Source organism: Stigmatopora nigra, chromosome 2, assembly GCF_051989575.1.
Source record: "Stigmatopora nigra isolate UIUO_SnigA chromosome 2, RoL_Snig_1.1, whole genome shotgun sequence".
NCBI lineage: Eukaryota > Metazoa > Chordata > Actinopteri > Syngnathiformes > Syngnathidae > Stigmatopora > Stigmatopora nigra.
Window position 1 is genome coordinate 6,150,691 of NC_135509.1, and position 21,714 is coordinate 6,172,404.

Sequence of the window (21,714 nt, forward strand, 5' to 3'; positions counted from 1 at the left end):
AATGTCTGATGGTTCCAAACAGGATGGCTTGTGTACAGCAACTTTGTTAAATTGTCTGTTTAGATGTGTCAATAAAAACACAACATATACTAAGGACTGCACAAATACATTTGGTTTAACATCATGTGATAAACTAATGCAAATAGACAAAAAAAAAATATCAAGCAACCTTTTCGCTGTGAGGAAAAGATAACCAAACTAACTAATATGAAAAGACCAAGATTGGATAGTGCAAGACAGGGTAGGGTTAGTATACAGGCAGTGCTAATGATGTTAAATTGTAAACCCATATGAAGAGTAATCACCAAGAAGAACTGGTGAGTTGACATTTTAACAGCTACTGTATTTTGTCATTGTTAGTCCCAGTACAAGCTGCTAAATCCTAATACTAATGTGTTTAATGGTGTTGCCAGTGTTCCAAGCATTTTATTTTTGCAGTGTACAGAAATGTTGCACAGGCAACAGTGAAAGCAAGTCCTTCACCAGCCATCTACAGGACCCTGTGGGGAAAATAATCTAGGTCGAGTTTGGAGTCCATCCATCCATTTCTCCCATTTATTCAAGGTCGGATGATGGGTGCAGCAGTTTAAGCAGAGAAGCCCAAACTTCCCTTTGCCCAGTCATTTCATCCAGAAGAATCCCAAGGCATTTTTGAGTTGAGAAGGTCTTCAAAGTATTCAGATCACGACTTTCCCTTTAGCAGTACCTCTTCCCCAATATACACAGTGTTGCTGGTGCACTACTTTCCCCTTCTGAGAGGCCGGATGGTGGACCCATTAAAAATCTATTCGGAGACCTCCCAAAGAATACTTCATCAGTCGACAACCAAGATTTACACTTAACTTCTGAAGACAATGCCAATGAGAGTCTACTTGATATTCATAGATTTTGCATAGCAACAAAAACACTAGAATTTTCTTCTTTTTGTTTTCTTGAGGCTTAATGTCTTCTAAAAAATACATTATAACATGAATAGAGAAAATAAGCAGCACCCTGAGCTTGTTGATTTGCTCAACCAGAGCAGTAGATTCCTAAAAAGAATATATATATCCTGAGAGACCACCCACCATTATTTGGGCCAAGATCAATGCTGTTCCAAATAAGATCAGCAAGAAGTTAAATATACAAATAACCCATTAATACTAAACCCTGTCTGAAACTGCTGTTACTAGCCTTTTTCCCATAGAAGTGTGATAATATATATATTGGTCATCATTGGCCCAGGGGCTTTTCTTTTAAGGTCAACTATCCAGATAACAATTAATAAAGAGATACATTACTATCCAGTCAAATACACATTGTGCTCTCAACAATAATGTGACATTGTGGAATATCCCTCAACCTTGCACAATCACAGTCCATCACCTTTATTCCCAGGTGCAGTCAGTCTATTACTGTAGTAGTGTAGCCGTGAATGTCACAAACATACAACAAAACCATGCACGGCCACATGCACAGATTGTCCCATTTTTTAATCTTTTGTCAAATATGAGCATTTGCTCTGCATTAGCCTCTCTGTGGCTTTGCCATGGAGCACAATAATGGAAATAGAAAACCTAATGTGGATTGCAAAATACAGACTTCACCTTCTCTCTGTATTTCATTTATATACACACAATATCAGTAAGAAAAGCCACAGAAATAATGAAAAATCTAAACATATACAGAAACGCTTCTCTGCCACCTTTGCAGCCATTATGGCAGTAATTTTCTATAGCTTGGTTGTTTGTATATATATATATACGCTCACACACAAACACACCCCATTCTAGACTCTTATTCTTTCTGATGCTTTATCAGCAGAATCACACAAACATTCAGCAAGAAAATAATGGCTTTTCTGTTTGCTGTCTCTCCCTGTGTGTGTGTGTGTATATGAGTGGGGGGTGCATTCGTTTCTACTGAGAAGCTGAACCGCAAAGTTTTGTGTGCCCTGCATAAAGATGTGCGAGCACAAGATAGATATCTGAATTCTTTGATAAGTTGATTCCTCCCACTAGATTCAGTTTTATGACTGCATGCATTTCATTGACTGAGTGAGTCTTGGGAAAAAATGGACATTTAAACTAAGACCACACAGCAGGTAAAACCTATGATAACATTAGATGTGTATCCATGGGGTTAAAGTTCTTGAGTGCGAGGGGTTAAAGATCAACCTAATATTGAAGGTCTTGACCAAAAAAAAAAAAAAAAAAAACACAGAAAGACACAGCAATCCAACAGATGCAACAACAAATCTTCCAAGGCATTTTCTGGAAATCTCTTTCCGTGATAACAAAACACAGAAAAGCATGCTGTGACCATGTGTTGAACAAGTATGTGTGGGAGAGTGCCAGTATATTCTAGCAACGACTACAACCAGCTGCTAAGAATTCATGCACATTTTCAAAAAAAAACAAGCAGCCATATTTCAAAATGACAAATTCAGAGAATATACTGTAAAAAGTGTATTCCCATCATATTTGGGGGAAAGTAAATATACATGGAAGATTCTGAGAAGGCATTTAAAAAAAAACACATCTTTTGAATGATTAAATGGCCTAATATCCTCCAATTCTTTCAAAACAGCTTGACAGAAAACAACAAAGTCTTAATCAAGATTTAAAAAATCTATAACCCAAAATGACTATTACAAATCCAGGAAAAAGAAACCATTATGGAAATCAGTGCCCATCTTTGAACTACCCAGATATCCTCACATTAGCTGTGAACATTTCTGAATTAAAACAAACCAGCAGAATCTCCACTAACTAAAAGTGAAGATGCTAAGCGACAAACAAAGTGAGTCCAAACTTAGATCTATGCAATGGCTGGAGAGCTGGTGAGCCATATTCTAACTCTAAGATTAAAGCAAAGCCACTGAGAAGGTGGAAAAAGAGATGAGTAGTCTACTAGAGGGAAGAGTGGCTCGTCAAGAAGACTAAAATGATGAAATAGTACATCACAAAAGTGCAGAAAGCTTTTCAAGGTGGACATGTGAAAATGGTATCCAAATCCATCAGTGAAACCTGTTTGATGTTTTTCTTTTACTAAAGTTATAGTCTATTTGAATTTCCCAAACTACATGCTATTTGTCACTACAAGGATGCACTAACAATGGGGATCCCGATACCAAAAACTGAATGGATAGAGAGGTACAAATGACAAAAAAAAAGAAATAGGCAAGATAAAAATGTGAAATTGTCAGCAGTGGATGAGGAGAAAGTGTCTGTGTGGGGGTGTGCATTTGCACGTGCATTTGGTAGGGAGGGGGGTCATTATTGACAACATGTGTTACCCCAGGAAGCTCCTTGGGAAAATATAAGCCTGTAGACAGATCAGATAGGCGGGGGTTGCAAAGGGAAAAAAAAGGCACAGGGGGTCTTAAACTCTTTGCAGCTGCAGGCCTGCATCTGTGCGTTAGTTAGTGGCCAAGGGTCAGTAAGCGTACTTCTATGTCAAGCCATCAGTGTCACTAGTCAAGAGGTGAAACAATCCAATCCCTTAAGGATAAGAACCAGAAGCCATCTTTTACTCAATTCGTCCTTTAAGCTGTGAAGTGAAATTAAGTAAACATTTGGAACGATAAAAATGTTGATTAATAAATAAATATAAACAGAAGGGTATGCACAAAACCAACCTAAAAAAGATTAGATTGAAACATTTTCTGTTCTTTACTAGTAGCAAGACTTGGAAGGCACCATTAAAAAGAGGTTCTCTGTACAAAGAGTAGCAAGAGGTTGAATTGTAAGGGGAAAAAAAGCTTAATACGCAGAACTGTAATGTCGATGCCAATACTATTTCCTCTTCTTTTGACACACCTCAACCTATAAAATAACAACAACAAGATGGAGAAAGGAAGATAGATACATTGTAGAAAGTGGAAAAGTCAAGAATGACATACACCGCATATAGCATTGGCTCATCTAATGAGTCAATTGTGACTTTTTCCCTTCCTTTATTTTCTTCTATTCTGCTATTCTTTCTTTTTTTCCTCCCTATATTGTAGAGCTCATGTGCGTGAGGCAGTGAGTGGAGTCACTTGCATTGGACCTATGTCCCATCTCATGGTATTTAGATGCAGGCAAACCAGAGAAAGGTACTGAATTATTGCCTTGCAAGTCACTATGGCCATTTTGTTATCTCATGCCCTTTTTCTAATCGCTAGTCTCAGATTGATGCATGTTTTGTCTTATTTAGAATTACTTGTAGCTGTTTTTGTTTTTGATCCTCTGCTTTTTTTTATTACTTAAAATGTGTGCAAAATCTGCCAATTTTGATGCCCACTGTTATTATTTTCTAATAGTCTCTCTTCCAAATGTACAGATAAATGTCCTATTTTGTAGTAAACATGACACCCAAATTACTAATTCATCAACCCATGTTCTATTTCTTCCTAGGCAGACAGAGTGGAGGTGGGCAGAGCGGCTATTGTGTGTCCCTTGAAGAATTAACTATTGATTTTCTCCTTAGCATTATCTGTGCAACTCTGACAACAAACCAACTGCAGAGGGGTGTGCACATGTATAATATAAAAAGAAAAGAAACAAAAAGACCTCAATTTGGTTCTGCAGAGGACATGCTGTTTTTGAAGGCAACCAGCGCAGCAGGCCCAATGGGAAAAAGCCAAATCAAATATTTACATGTTACTGTAGCATACACACAAACAATGGTACATTTTAACCAGTTTGTATTCTGTAAACAAATAACACAACCAGCATTGTTTGAGATAACCGCTAATATATACATGCATTCATTTCCTGCACCACTTATTTTTGTCAGGGAGGGTGAGAGCCTGTCCCAGTCATTTCTGCATAAAGGCAGGCTGCAAACTGGTTGTTACACAGTTGTAGGACATAAAGGTAGACAACCCTTCACAGTAACAATCACACCAAGTGGGAATCTAACTGCCTGCATCGAAGTCAGGCAAAAGAACCACTGAAACGTCAAATGGCCTATAGAAGAATGTGTAAAATAAAACACTCTACCAACTTTTTTTTACAACTTACTGAAATCGTAAGACGCACTTTTAACCAAGTGACATTGACTATCAAAATCACTGAAATGTAATACTTTTGCTGTATTTATCTTGGCTCTCCTACCTTGACAGTGAGCATACTGCATTTATTGAAATTAACGCGTTAATTTTGGAACCAATAGGAGTGCTAATCCACATTCTCACAGACATCATACATGCACACACCTGTTAGTAACTCTCCAATGACTACAGTATGTCTTTGGCACAATGTCATTCTTCATGATTCGTCATTCTGGTGTTACGATTCAGAGGTTGAAACTCCTCCTGAATATTTGAATCAATATCTATACACTATACAGACAGACCATAGAATAGTGTTAGTTATTTGAGACACAATTTGGAATGTTTTTTCGTTAATGTTAATAGTTCAGGCCTTGGCAGATCTGCACTCTATAAGATGCGGTTGACCAGAGAGGGGAGAATCATTTTGTTAACTTGAATATCTAAGTAAGAAATAAGAAACTGAAAAAAAAATGCCTACTACATTGACCTTGAGACTTTGAAGACATCTATACCAGGGGCCTTTGGGAATTGAGCAGTAGCCTGTGGCTATATTCTTACATATTTACATATATATGTTGATTGAGATTAATATGTATATGTTCATCAGTATGCACTGTCCCTTTATTAAATAAATCAAACTCAAACACTCGTGCCTATGGGACATTTATGGTGTTCTACCAGCCTACCATGCATGTTATGGGAGTGTGGGGAGAAACCAGAGTACTGGGAGAAAACCCACACAGACCCAGGGGAACATCCAAACTACACACAGGATGATTGACTTTGGATTCAAACCAGGAACCCAGAACTGTGAGGCCGATGTACAAATCAATCATCCGCCGGGCCACCGAATGACTAAATTTATTTTTTTAAACTAGACACAAACTTGTAACCCATTTAAAACTTCTCCAAATGACTGGCTAATAGTTCATTCTCAAAAATCTTTCTAACTTAAGCACAAATAACAGATTTTTCTTGCAGTTGAGAATGTGATTTAGCATTGACTTGGTTTGATTGATTCATTCATTTTCAAAGATCGTCCATTCTCTTAATTTGGCGGGTCATTCTTTCACTCCCTCTCCTTATTTTACCTTTCACTGTTATTTTTAAGCAAAAAAAAATAGCTTGCAAAAAGTTTGGCTGTCGAAGTTTTGACAAATTTCCCAATGGTACTTTCTATCAAACCCATCCAACTAAGCTTGGCTGCCTTCACATTAACAAAAGCGGCAGGGATTAACATGTTTTAGAACCATAACATTGAGATGGATCCATATTGATTTCTCCAATGGCATGGATGGAAGAAAAAGAACAACAACACATCCACATCAGATGCATAATGTTGTCTTTTGGGAGCTAAAAGACATTCAGCCCACCTGAGTTGAATTTGCATTACCGTAAACTGATAAACATATTAGTATTTGCTTTGAAATTAAATTGGCATTACCATTGCTAATGGTACTAAAAGGAACACAGATCCATTTACACAGTAACTCTAGATGTTTTGCTCTCAAGTAGATTAATCAGAATGAAATATTAATATTATTAAGATTACAATAAAAGACAAAAATACTCATCATTGCCTTATGATCATCAAAATTCAAATCATCGTTTCTCTGAATACCCAGAAACATTGATGGAGAACTATTTAGTGTCTTCAACCAGCCTACCTTGATTTGAAATGTTGGAGGAAACCAGAATACCCAGAGAAAACCCACACAAGCCCAGGGAGAACATGCATACTCAACACAGGAGGAAAGAAAAGGGGTAGAACCCAGGATCCCATACCTGTGAGGCCGACGCGCTAACCACTCACCTGCCGGGCCCTTCATATATTTATATCGTGTTGTTTTTGTTATTGTTGTTATTGTTTTACTTTCACTGAGAGATGTAAAAAGCATTTTGATGAGGACACATAGCAAATACATACAAAATTAAATAAACTAGAGCAGAGAAACTTCTATTCTATGCAGATTTTTTTTGCAATTGACAATTTTTTTTATTAAAAATAATAATAAAGGCCATTTGGCTGCTCGTCTGACGTGATCATAAATGGACTCCCCTCGTTAGGAGAGACGGACTAAGAGAACCGCGTTATTTTGGAAAGACAGACAGACAAGATGAGCGACAGACCCACAAACGCTCACCTCTTTGCTGCGTGTGTCCATATTCCCATAGCAACGCAACAAGGACCACCAGCCCAAGCCGCTTCATGTTTGTCCCGTTTGAGACTTTGGCAACACGGCGATCTGAAGTTGAAGCTAACTTTGTTCTTCTCCTCCTCTTCCCTTGTCTCTCCTCCTTCCTCTCCCGATCTAATGGGAAACTGAAAAAAACACGTGGAAACGTTGTCCCATCAAGAAGCCACAACTTTTGGTCATTGTAGACGACTGATTTAGGGCTCCTCCTGCTGCTCTTCAACACTCACCACATGCTTACGAAGTGTTAAAGATCACACGATGAGACCATAATGGCGATCGGGGTCACACAAAATGCAAAACTGTAGTTACCATTAGAGATCTGATGTTTATCTCACGGCGAGGAGCTCCTTGCAGTTGAATCTCAGTACGATCACCTTTTTTAGCCAATTTAACCTGTTGATTTTTTCATTTTCACCCTTAGATTTGTTAAAAAAAAAACATTGTTCCCAATTGTGTATTCTGCTAAATTGTCACCAACACGACTCTTTCTCAACATCCGCCCGTATAGATGCAGCTGTGAAACTCAAATCCGGCTGGTCATGTGATGCAGAAATGTTTGTATGGCTGTGCAGGATTTCTTTATTTCATTAAAAAAACTAAATAAAATACCTTCTATATATTCTCAATGATTATCAAGTAATGGGTAGATTTATCATGACCAGGAAAAAAAATTAAAACAGAAATAAATTCAACTTTTGCACCAAGCAGTGAAAAAGCAATAGGCATGCACCATATTTGATCTGCTGTAATTGTGTTTAAATATGACTGAACAATGCAGAGCCATGTATGTGAATAGTACTTATTAATCAAATAAAGTACAGACTGGATTGGATCCTTGTGCTGGTGTAATGAAAATAGCTTATTATGCTGTGAATTCTGAGGCGTGCTCAATTGCTGCTCTCAGTTTAAAGTGTTCTTCCGCTGAATGACTGTTGTGTGATGGAAATGTGTCTCTGGAAGAATGACATTAGTGGATCTGCACACAAATAAACACACACAGCAAATGGCTTCATAAAAACAGGTTTAATGACGAAACGTGTTTTTTTTAAAGGGCATTTTTTTATTTCTTGCATTTTGGACACTAAAGACGCACTTAAATGCCTCTCTTGTCCTGTGTTCGAATCTCAGGCCAAGGTTTTCTACTACTATTTCTTATAAAATTCCAAAAAGATTCATAATTGGGCTTATTTAAGATGTTTATTTGTCCCTACAACATCCAAAAGAGGACTATACTCGCCTCATGGGTCACAATATATATTGGGTTAACTACTATAATAACCACACTATATTAATTTACAGTAATTATGGATTTACTGTAAGCTGGAAGTCCCATAAATGGTGCACATTAAAAGTATGACTTTTTGTTGAAGGGCTGACAGATGACCTAAAATGTATATAAAAAAAAAAAAAGAACAACAGTTTTATCTGGCATTAAACAGAAATTATGAATATATCGTTCCTGGTTTATTGGTGCCAATATAACTCACAGTGAGCCAGCTTCATAAAGTTTTCATTGAAGGGCAAAATCCCTGCCAAAAAAAATGCATAATCTTTCTCAAGCTCTTAAAGCAGCCATCTTGGGGATAGAATGAAACTCATTTTGAATTCCAACTGCTTTTTAATGACTTAACAACACAACAGTTTGTCTAGTGCAGATAAGGTACATAGACCTGTGCTAATTAAATAAAGTCACCGTGATTGCATAGCATTTTATTGAATGGAATTGAAGGTCTTTATTGTCATTATAAAAGTATAATGAGATTTAAAGATTCACCATGAAGTGCACAAATAAATAATCAATAAATAAGCAATAAATAAATAAAGCAAAGGGTCTAAATCTGAACTAGGATGATTTTATATGGATAGAATTTACACTTTAACCAAGAATCACACTTAGAAACATCTGCCATATTAAAAAAAAACATAATTTGGCTGATGAACGAATTACATTGCACCCATTTTCAGTATATATACTTGTACATATAAATATATATAGTTTTATAAGTCTACACATCTTAAAATGACATGTTCGTGTAATGAGACAAATGTAATCAATCTTAAACCTGTCATGAATGAGGCCTAAAGTATCAATTCTACAACTTAAGTTATAAAACTGCTAGATAGTTGTTCATAACTCCTCTACCCTTCCTTAAAACTAAAGTTATTACTAAAAAAAATTAATGAGCACTAATGTGTTTACATCAAACATTGCCTTAGTCTTTCTCGCCAAAACGTTCTACCCTAGGCCATAACAAAATCTCTCAATCCTGAGTTGTTGTCTTTTTAATGTTTACCATTAGTAAACTGAAAAATACTACCTCCAGTTAATTAAAACGAAAAGCTGTCCGTGCCTACAAATTCCCATATGGAATGAAAATGACTTTATTTGTGCATGAAACAGATGCTCAAAATATTGCTCCCGAAACTGAAGGGCAGCAATAGAAATCATCCTCATGGGAAGTCCACAATGTATAACAGTTTGTATTTGGTAAACTAGAATGTAAAACACTAGTAGGACTGATCAACACTTTATGGATGAACAGATATGAAAGGCCTCACTGGCATGGAGTTAAAAAGACTCAGATCGGCATCGTCTTCACAACCTATGAGGGATTTTTGTTCCCCGCTCCCTAAGGCTTGCATTTATACGATCGGCTTTAGGTTGTGCGCCGAGTAGCCAATTAGGAATTAACTGGCAGGACCACAGAGAGAAAGTAAAAGTGACAGAGGGAGGGTGGAAGGAAGGAAGGAAGGGTGGGTGGGTGGATGATGGCAGCAGTGGCGATGGTGGGGGGTCATCGCATACTTGAGCATCACATTCCTCCCGAGCCGCTTTCATCCCGAGCGCTTCCGTTTTTCCACATCAAAGTAAAGCGTGAATGCGTGCATGTCAACTGTGTGATGTGTTTCCACAGCTCTCACTGCGAGGCAGCGCACCACCATGTTCCAACATCCAAAACACAGACGCTCCATCAAAGCAGATCCATGTCTACTCTGATCTCCCCCTTCTTCATGCTTTGGCCTCCCACGTCCAAAAAGGTCAGGCCTATCCTTCTCCAACCTTTTCTCCTTTTCGCCCCTTATCTTGCAATCCACTCTCTTGGCGGTTCACCTTCTAAAATGCCAAGCGGTTCCTTTTTTTCCTTGAGCTCTCTCAGCCTGACACCAAACATCTTCATCTACGCCTACTGGTGTATGGATAGATAAATTATATGATTTTGCATTGTCAGTATTGTTAAAAATTTGCTACTCGTGTTAGTTACTTGACTATTCTTCCTCCTGTGTCCATAAATAATGGAAAATCAGGTCTAACAATGCCTTTTTTTGCTAACTCAGACATAATAACAAGCACTGATGACTGAGTTTACACATTTTTTGTCATGGAATTGTATCAATGTATTCTTAATTGTTTGGGATTACAATTTTAGGGGACGTTTTTCTTCTTTCTGTCAATACAAGTGTCAGATTTATTTGATTTTCCTGTCAAATTTAAGCTTGTTTATACTGTCCTGTAAATTTAATCTGCCCGAGGACCTTGCCAAGCAAATGTAAAGTATATTCAGTATAAAACCGATTAAATAATCAGGTACTTTTTTCCTGTTGAGGCTAATTAGTTTGTCAAAGCAAAATGTGAAACAGCCAACTTCAACTTGACAAATTCATTACTAGCTATCTCCATGGACTAATATTATACATTATGTTCAATAATTAATCATCAGAGATTAAATACACAACACACTACTGATATAGTGATTATTTTGTTTCCCTACAGCATCAGAAACTGCATTTGCCTTTTTAAAAAACATATTTTATAAACATTACCACTTCAGCTTCTGAATGAGAATCTAAGTATCTTATTAAGCACTACTATTTTAATGATCCGTGTGGGGGTTGATGTACTTCTATTGAGGTTGTTTGCATTATGTTGTTTGAAAAAAAATGAATAGAAATATATGTATATATATATATAGATTTTTTAATATATCATTGACATTTTGTAACGCCTGTAGAGTCAACAGTAGTGACGATAGAGTGAAGTAAAGTAATTTGCGTATTAAAAATGAAATATAAACACAGAATTCATTAATAACACAAAGTAAAAGCACAGCACATGCTTTGAATATTCTTATGGATTAATATCTCACTACTGTGGAGCTTTCATTAATCAGGCTGTCAAAATGTCACGATCTAATTTTGAGAGGAAGATATATAAGTGTGTGTATTTGTTGTCCTTTGCTAAAAAAGAAAAGCTATTTCCTCCACATAAGATAATGTCACAGAGTTATGTTCAGCTGTATGAGATTGGTTCACAATTAATGTGTTTTATAATTTCAATGCGATTTTAATTGATGTAAAAACTAATTAAAAGCTCATTACTACCCTTAGAAATTGTGTAATTTCTACTTGCTTTGAAATCTGTGTATGAGGAAATATTGCATTTGTTCTGAAACTAATTTAGTTAACAAAAAGGTTCTAATTAAGCCACATTCATTTATTTCAATCCATCTGACTACACAATAACAGCATTTTATATGTTATTTGTACATCTCATCTCATTTTCTGAACTGCTTTATCCTCACTAGGGTTGCAGGGGGTGCTGGAGCCAGTCCCAGCTGTCTCCGGGTGAGAGGAGGGGGATACCCTGAATCAGTGGACAGCCAATCGCAGGATTTGTACATCTGTCAATCAATTTTATAATAGCTTTTGTCAACACTGACACAATTATGATTCATAAAACATTACAACACAACTATAGGAGTCCACAAGACATCAACATCACAACAACATCACATCCATTAAGACTTGGCCTTGGGTTCTTTTTTTTTCTGTCTTACGGGGAAAATCGTTTCTACCAATTTCGCAGAAAAGACGTTAACGGAAAGACCTTGTCTTTTGTGCTCAAATACTTTAATAGAATAAAAATCCATTTCCATCGGGCTTTGCAATGGAAACAATGAAAGGCCTTCTGAGAGTAATCAAATTCTTTTGCTTTCTAAAGATGTGTCAGGCGAACATTGCTGGAATTTTTAAAAAGATTATGCGCGATCACAAAAAAAAAAACACTAAAAGAATATGTCAAACATTTATTTATTTTTTAATCTACCTGCAATTCAGATCACATGGTGGAATATTGAATTTAATCTTCTTATTACCTCTGCTGCCAGTAGGTGAAAACTACAGATATAAAGGTTATTTACAACATTCTGTTTGCTTGCTTATTTGACTCGACCTCGACTCCATAACCCAAGTTAATTTGCAAGATGTTTTTAATATAAAAATAAAGAGATGATTAAACTTTGGGGTCATGAAGTAAAGGTGTGTTTGTCGGTAAGTTTGTTTTCAAGAAAGCCAATATAGAAATTATTATCAAACTTGGAGGCTATGTCTGTAATATGACACAGTTAATGAGGTCAAAGGTCACAGATGTCAGAAAAGAACAAATAATGGAATTATTTATATTTACAGAATATGTTTTTAATATGAAACAGAAGTTCTGATTACATTTTGGTGTGATAATATCTAAGATGTCAGACATGCAATTTTGTCATAACCTAATACACAACAAAGAAAGGAATTATCCAGATTTTCAAACTTGCCGCGTATGTTTAGATTATGAAATACATTGATACATAATGAGGTCTAAGCTCAAAGAGATCAGATGGACCATGAAAATAACTAACCAATCGAGCTGGCAAACCACACATTGGAAATCAGATGTGGTGCCGTCAATTTAACTGAAATCCCATGGTACCACTGAAGCAAACAGTAAACGGTAACAGAAGAATATATTGTTTGGTAAGTATGTATTTGGCACATTTTACATGTTAATTTATTTTGCACATCTCATGCTGGAAATGTAAAAGCAATCGTAGTACATTTGAAAGGGAAATAAACAAGCTTTCCATCTGTTTATCATTAGCAAGCCAGCCAATTGAGAAATACTGTCATGTGCAAAAAAGTACTTTTGCTTCATGTATAAATGATCTTAACATTATAATCGCCAAAGCACTTACAATGAAATTAACTATTTTGAAAGTGGCAATAGCAGAGGGCTGTTCCCATCTATGTTATTTATTAGGTTTATGTCCGCTTGTTATCTCTGCTGGATGTTGGGTTTCAAGAGAAAATGGTGCGTTTGAGCCTTTACTTTTTATATTAGGCATTCATCAACATTAGCCCAAAAAGCATTGTTAAATTGTTCAATGTTGAAAGTCTAAAAAAACAAAATAAAAACCTCAGTAACATTGAGTCACCTTTAGTCAATTTCAAAGCTGAAAGAAGCCTCATTAGTAATGTCCCCGTTTATCAGCACAGGGCTTTTACAGCCACAGGCATGGGACGCTTTCCAACACCAATTCAGCTGACGGAGGTGGAAAATTAAAAAACTGCGGCTTGCAAACGAAAGAAACGGAGCAAAAAAAAAATGGAGAGAGCTGAAATGATGAGAAGAAGGCAAGGAAAAGCAACAGTTGAAAAGGTGAAGAGGGAGACAAAGATAGTAGAGGGAGACGTAGCGTGCTAAGTGAATTAACTCCAGCGGATAAGAAGCTTTGTGCTGACTGCCAACTTCGTTAATCCCCCCCCATCCACACACACACATACACATCTGGCCCAGTCAGAAACAGCGCTCATGTATGAGCTGGGATGTGGGACTGCTCGAGGCCCCCTTATTCATGAAGCCTGCCTTCCTGCCTGCGTGGGTGTGCACTGTATATGTAACTATAGGCTTGTATTTACCTGTAGTCTATACATAATATATGCATGGCTCAAATACTGTAAATCCAATGATCCAATAATGATGGATAAACCATGACATCCAATAAAGGCCTTTTATGATAAATGGACACAACATCGGGTACACCTGCACGATGTATTCACCATAGAAAGTACTTGTCTTTAAAGTATTGGTCGTCAGCCAGTCCGAGATATATGAATAAATACATGCAAGCAATTTATTGCACTTATAAATACAGGTGATACTGAAATTTTGAGTCTTAATGAACTTAATGCTAGTATTTAAACTCAGAAGTGAGGCAGTTCAGTAACCATTTTATTTGAAGTACACTTTCTGCATATGAGAATTATTATGGTAGAGGTGTTATTCTTTATTATAGACATTATTTGATGATAGAATAATGCTGAAAAGAGTATTTTATAATGTGAAATAGTTTTCCTAAATAGAGAATAATTCTGTACATCTCAAGAAATGTATTATACTTAGTAACCAAAAACATATGTAGTCTTGTTGATTTTAATTCCAGTGTAAGGGATGTAAGTTGGCTGGTCCATGAGTATAACTTACTCCGGTGAGGTTGTCAGTTATAAATATTAACATCCCACTCGTCCCCCTCGTCTGTGCTTACTCATTCGTCAAGTTAACTCATCTGCAAAGTCATGCTTGGCAGGACATAGCTTTATCTAAGCGTACCTGTCCACAGCTCCAGCAATTTCCAGCCCTTTGCCTCTCCACCTACTCCTCATCATTCATAACTCCTTTGGCTGTAACCCACTTCGCTGTGACACTGCCAGATATTGCAATCAGCTCACCACGCAGCCTCCAGAGATTGATTCTCCATCCCAAACCATGTACTTTTAAAACAGGCTGATTTAAATACTTATAGGTTATTGGGCCCATCATCTTGTATATCGAAAGGAATTTTTTGGTTGTTACAACACCAGCATCCCAAATTTGAGCTGAGGCAACTCATCAAAACTGGCAAATCTGCAGCCAGTCAGCCCTACGTGGTTAAACAAATATAAACAGGAAAATTACAATTTTGAGTGGCATCATAATGAGAGCATTTTGATGATTAAAAGAATTACGCTTGGCTCACAGCTTAGCGCTACGACCTGAGGATAAGCAGATGTGGAGGACATCTCTTCATAGAAAGCCATCAGAACAATATGCGTCATTTCACTTATTGGTGCCATTTTAATCTAAAACAATATTTAATTTTGTTAATACAAACCTCGAGACGAGTCATAATATACATGAATGTGGTTAAACTTTTTCAAAATTATTAAATTTGTTAATTTTAAGATATCATTTGTGTTGAAAAAACTTTTAGTAGTTTGCAAAGAGTACTTAGTGTCAACATATTTTTAGTAAAAGGGTCTTGTGATTATATTACTCTTAACTCTATGGTCAAAACATAGCTGTTTTAAAATTTATACAAATACACATTTTGGTTTATTTTGTGAGTGCTATAAAAGGAAACAACATTGATTTGCTCCACCCCCCAAAAATTAAGTGTCATTACAAATAATGCGCAATGGATGAAAGGACAGGCATCTGGTATATGTATGAGTCAGATGTTTTTTATTCATTCACAATCAGCCTGTTAAAGCCTCAAAGGACCTTCATTTTCGGGACATTTCTGGTCTAGTCCATTGTGTTGCATGCAACAGCAGCTGTGGTGTGGTCAGACAGATGCTGATTATACTTAATAGCATCAAATCTAGATCATATGCAGAGCTGACACACATACATTACATGTACTCATACACAACAGCCTGGTATGAGTGTATTTTTGCGTGCATGTTATGTTTCAGTCATTAGATATATTACTCTTCTGCATCTGTTGTCCTAATCCAGTTCACTAACAAGAGCCCAGATCATCCTTTTTTTTTTGCATATCTGTGTATTCACTTTTACATGTCAATGCATACAGGATATTCTGTGGGAACTGTATTAGAATTAGTGATTCGCATTAAATTTGACTAGACTTTAGTGTAAAGTTGAATCGTTTTCAGGAGTGAAGATGAAAATTCTAACTTGACCTCTTAACATACACAAAGGAAACACTTGATGTAATTGTCAAACTAATGATTCAACTAAATGTTTTTTTAAACACTTAAAAGAGGCTATGAACTGGAATTGGCAGACCATATAGATAATGTGCTCATTCCATAGGAAAGTTGTGGGTCTATGATAATTTCCTGGAGAAATAGAAGCTTCCACAAGCAGGAGCAGTTACTGAGATAGATGGTCCAGTTGAGGGGGGAGAAAAGTACACCTCAGCACTTTTGGATTTTGTCTATTAGAGAGCTAATATTGTATGATCAAGTTGGAGGGCACATACTCACTTCCCAAACGCAAACAGGGTTCTGTCTATTATGTTGACTAATGAGCATAGTTTCCATTTATATAAAATGATCACTATTCCTCCTTAAATCACACACAATTGCTGTGTGTTGTCTCTCTACTAAACACAAACACCATCATCACAAATGGTCATGTATGGATGCTATTAATATGTTTCCTTTGTTAGATTAAAACAATTCCTTTTCATATTATTTGAACATGGAAAAAAATGTATAACTTACATATGTAAACACATACAAAACATAAAATCTATTATAATTTGCTGTGGCAGTATTGGAACTCTACTACTAACAATCTATCTAATACAGAATTCTTTTTATTTTCCCCATAATATATAATTTAGATTTACCCTGAAACCCTGTGCAGCATTGACCAATTACTTATTTACCTTCAAAATTATAACCAAAAAATGTCCAAACACAATAACAAATGACTTAATTGAATAATACAGCACACTGAATGCTCTATATTACTGATATTGTACATATTTCAGCCTAATTAAAGTTTAACATGATTTTAGTGCATCACTATAGCTATTCCACACAGTCTTAAGGCACAATAAAATGTCATATATGAATATTCATACAAATACCAAACATGGGGTTGTTTACAAGAGTCATTTTGAGCCAAGAGGTCACATATAAGCTCCCTCCAGATGTTTGAGACAGCTGATATTACCAGCTAAATCTGGTATAATTACATTTAGAAGAGCTGTTTTATTATTGTTATTATGAATCCTGTTAATGCACAATAGTTTCCTCCCAATATTTTCTAGACTGCTTTGAAAGTCTTTTTATTTTCTTTGTGAAAACCACAATGAATTCCATTAAAACTTTCATTTTAAAAAATTAATTGGGGCTTTTTATGGAAATTGACAGGTGGCATTTCTTTTATACACGGACAGAATGTTTTCCTGTTGTTTATTCTCAGATTGGATAAAGCCTGGACTGAAAACATGTTAATTAAACCAGCACATTTTCTTGTGAACTCAAGCTGAACAATTAATGTCTTTTTCCTCTTTATTGTTGTTTTTTTCCTTTGAGTTGCCTTAAAAGCGATCACATGAGTGAGCAAGATAGCACAGACGGGAGTGATGAAAAGAGGAATGGTGAGACAGTGTTGTTGAATATGAGTATAAAGAAGATTAATTATAGCAATACAGACAACACTTAATGCAAAAATGAGTTGGAACCGCAAAGAAAATTGGTTTTGTATGTGCAATTTTTGGGGGGGAGGTATGTCAGCTAAAAGCCCCTAAGTGGAAGCATATGACAGTTTTCAATGTAACCTCTATATTTACTTTAAATCAAATAGATTATATTTCACATAGATTTTATATGAATAGGAATAAGTTTAATGAAATAATAGAAGCATGACAGAATGTCATTTAAAGTTACACTTGATTGGTTTAACACCTCCGCCTTGGCAAAAATAACTATTATTTTGCTTTTGACAAGTCACTAAAGTGCACACTAAACCTATTTGTAAGTTTTTTTTTATGATGGGAATTTACCAAAAAAGATGCTAGATGTGAACACGTCTTTAAACTTTAAGCGCTATGTGACTCATAGTTCAAAGTTATTATTCCATACTGTTATAAGTTATAAAATTAAGACTCACAAGGCAACATTTGCTGAGTTTTAATGTGCCATATTAGTTTAAAGCATTTTCCACATGTCTGTTTTTTCTATAGCAAATAAATAAATAATCTCACCTTCATTCACTTCAACTGAGAAGTTTTGAGAATGATGATGAAATCCCATAATCACGTCTATTAAAGAACAGACCCACATTTTAAAGTGCAATTATGGCTGCAATTATTTGGGAATAACTACCACAATTATAAGACGTCATAGAAATTCATTTTTCGAATGACAATTCCCATAATAGGTACATAGCTATATAAACTAGTGTATTCGTGTATGAGAGACTAGAAACAAACAATAGGGAATGCAGTCTATTGGCTAATAATCAGTAATTAGTATGATGTGATGTGTTGAAGATTTATTCACTGAGTCTTTTATTGCCCATCTGGTGTGTGTATACACACAAACACACTTAACAGGCCTTTGTGTATTCTCAGCATGGAGTCTGAATAAAAGGTCAAGATTGTAAAAGTCAAAATCTGAGTCATTTATTTTCAATTTGTCCCATAATTTCTTAAATCAACCATTGAATGTCTTTACAAAAATTCTATTCCGTTCCGTATTATATTATATAGACACATGCATATAATAAAAAATCCTGGAATTCAAGTTCATATAAAATAAATGCAAGTGAGTTTGAACTATGCATGTCAACTTTTCACATAAAGAAAAGGAAGTGTTACATCATTAAGTGTTTAAAACACCACCACAAGTTGAATAAGCAAAACACACAGCAGGCGTATGTTTTTCTTTTTTTGACAGAGAACACATCTGTCAAGTCTGTGGTCAAGCATGCTGTGAGATGCCAAACACCTGAAAAAGCCCAAGATGATTGATCTGCTGTTTAGTGCGGGTTAGGGTGTCGCAGTTCTGGGTTCAAGGATTCAAGTTCTCACTGTGTGGGGTTTACATGTTTTGACCTGGGCTTGTGTGGGTTTTCTATGGGTATTTTGGTTTCCTTCCACATCCAAAAAACATGCATGATGGGCTATTTGAACACTCTAAATAGCCCCTAGGTAGTGTGAGTACCCTGTGCTCATACATGGGATAATATCCAGCAACCTCTACGACCATTATGAGGATATGATGTTTGGAAAATGAATGATTGACAAGATTATATACAAAATAAATCTAAAAACCACAAAAGGCCAACATTGTGTCAAACAAAGCTTGTAAGGACAAAATGATGACTTGCTGCAATATGAAGAAATTCCTTTTTTGTCTTTGTTTTGATTTTACATTCTTCTTAGTGGGGTTACGCATTGTGGAATGTTTTTTTTTTTAAATAACCCAGACATTAGTTGTCAGTAACATGAGGCTGGATCTGTATTTTACTGCTGTAATGTTGAGAAGCACACTTGTTTTAGCTTGATTCTTTCTGTGCTCTGTGTTATCTCTGCTATAGTGTTTTTTTAGTGAGTGACTGTGTTTTTTGTTTTTTTAACGGGAGTGGAGCAGAAGATTTGATTTGAACTTGTCTGGAACAATACAGTGGCTTTTGACATCAAAACTATATTATTAGCATAATACTTGACATTTCAAGTGGTGAAGAGCAAGCCTATCAAAACCTACTGTCTGATAACAAACTAGAATTAATGTTGGTGTGGGGAAAAAACTGTGTGTCTAGGGGTTGTATATTTATGAGAGTGGAAAAACTAAAAAGTCAGTCGTGTTCACGGGGTTGGATAGGAAAGAGGAGGAAAGGTGTCAGAAGAACTATAGTATTGTTTCGACATGTCGTTCTCCCTTACTTCCCTTATTAGCCAAGCAAAGGATGGAACAGGAAGGCAAGGGAAGGAAAAAAAACTATAAGAATGAGGTGGTCGTGGGTGCCGACACATTCATTTGTACTTTAAGGTCTCCTTATTATCACCTTTCAAGAGAAACACACTTTTCTTGCGACTTTCCTTTGTCTTGCTCCCACAGCACCAAGTTTTATACTCTCTTTCTTTCTAATCTCTGCTCTAATTGCATGCTTGATTAATTATAAGGTATCAGAAATAGTGAAAAGAGCAGATGGAATTCTAACTCACAGAAAATCAAGGAACCTTTGCACATATACTTGTTTTACTTTGGTTACAAGTGCTCTCATACAGGGATCAATCATTAAACATGTAATATGGTCTCCAAATCATTGTGACATGAAGAAAGTATTTAGTAAGAGGAAAGACAATTACATCCTACTGAAATTGGGGTTTAATATTATTTGGTAATAGAAAAAGAAGAGTGTTAGAAGCAAAAAAAATGTTTTCTTCCACAACTAATATTTTTGTTTTGACAGGTGCTCTCTGAAAAAAGTGAAAAACTGACTATGAATATCACATAGTTGTAAATTTCACAATAGGGTTCTTATAAGTAAAACTTCTTATAAGTATTCTTTGTGTTCCTAGGATCATATAGAAGGATTCTTACTAGAATGATAGGGGGCTTTAATACAACACTAGTGGAACTGAAGATATTCTTATGTTAATGTTATTATCACTATATGCAAAGATATCCTTATTCTATGAATCTTTTGAGGATGCTATAGCCACTACGACATCACTAAATACACCTTGAAAGTGTATATCACATATGTATTATGTTTTTTTAATCATCAATCACGACACTCATTGCAAAATTACTTTTATTGTAGTATTGTAGTCCAATTTCCTAGTATTTTCTTGGCTGGTTTTTAAATAGATTATAATAAGTGGAAAGACATGGCCTACTTAAGATGTGATGGGAATATATGAAGTCTCTACTGGGATCTATCTGTTTGTTTTGTCTCTTCATTTCAGCATGAGTGACCACAGAAATACAATGTACGTGTAATACAAAGAACAAACCTCCATTCCTCTACCCTCAAACTCCCTGCTCTAATACTTTAGGGGGTTTGATTCCTGTTCTAGAGTTCTCTTTTGAATTTCCTTTTATTGTAATGCAATGCTTGAATACATATTGACATATGCACGTTCACCTTTTGCTTAGGTTTATATGAACGTGTGTGTGTATATGTATGTGTGTAAAAGTGTACATGCATAAGTGATATGATATGATCAGACACCAATAAGAGCAAATCTTATTAACATCAAACTACTTCGGCGCTAATCACATTACAGAGCAAGCAGCAAGCCAATGGCGGCTCCTAATGCCATTAAGGCGAGCCGTGATTGGATTGGGATCTTATTTCGACTTCCTGAAGGCTGCCAGCATTTTAATCAAGCAAGCACGGACGCAGTGATGTCACGGACCGTTAGAATGGCAAGAGAGTGATGTCACAGATCATTAAGACCGTGAAGATGTTGCTGGGAATGAGTGCAGTGGACTGATTTGTTTCAGTCAATGTGCGGCAATGTAAATAGACATACTAAAGCTTCATGCAAAGATAATGTATTAGTTTAGAAAGATGTTGTGAGTGGCTGAGTGCTTGTAACATTAGAATGAGAAACTGAAGAGGACAATTAAACATACATAAGAGAAGAAGAGAATGCCAATGGAAACTGAATCATTTTAAGTGATTAAGGACAGCCTGCGACTCATCTGAATACTGAGTCGGAGAGCTTTTCCGTTCATTTTTCAACAAGAACATTGCAAGTAAATTAATTAGAATGACATTCAATCCTCTTCTTTCTCAGAATTGGTTGTTAATTGAGCTCAGTCATTGGGCAAAGTGAGAACTGAATAATCCTTGTGGCTGGTTTCATGGAGTTTGGAAGAAAATCTGACTCAACTTTGTCCTATTGTTAGTCTTGTTCTTTTTTC

The 21,714-nt window shown here is 36.0% G+C and overlaps 1 protein-coding gene across 4 annotated transcripts in view; it reads right to left on the reverse strand.

Moving 5' to 3' along the window:
• The window catches only part of lama2 (laminin, alpha 2), a 99,230-nt gene extending 91,495 nt beyond the window's left edge, over nt 1–7,735 (reverse strand). For 3 of the 4 annotated variants that reach the window (XM_077709208.1, XM_077709200.1, XM_077709192.1), the window contains exons 1-2: nt 7,528–7,735; nt 7,165–7,332 (exon numbers count right to left, since the gene is read on the reverse strand). In XM_077709208.1, coding sequence (XP_077565334.1) covers nt 7,165–7,231 — 67 coding nt within the window. In that variant the 5' untranslated portion in view covers nt 7,232–7,332; nt 7,528–7,735. Of the gene's footprint in view, nt 1–7,164; nt 7,344–7,527 lie in introns of those variants that run through there. The other variant, XM_077709182.1, reaches the window with a different exon arrangement.
• Nucleotides 7,736–21,714: the final 13,979 nt, after the last annotated feature.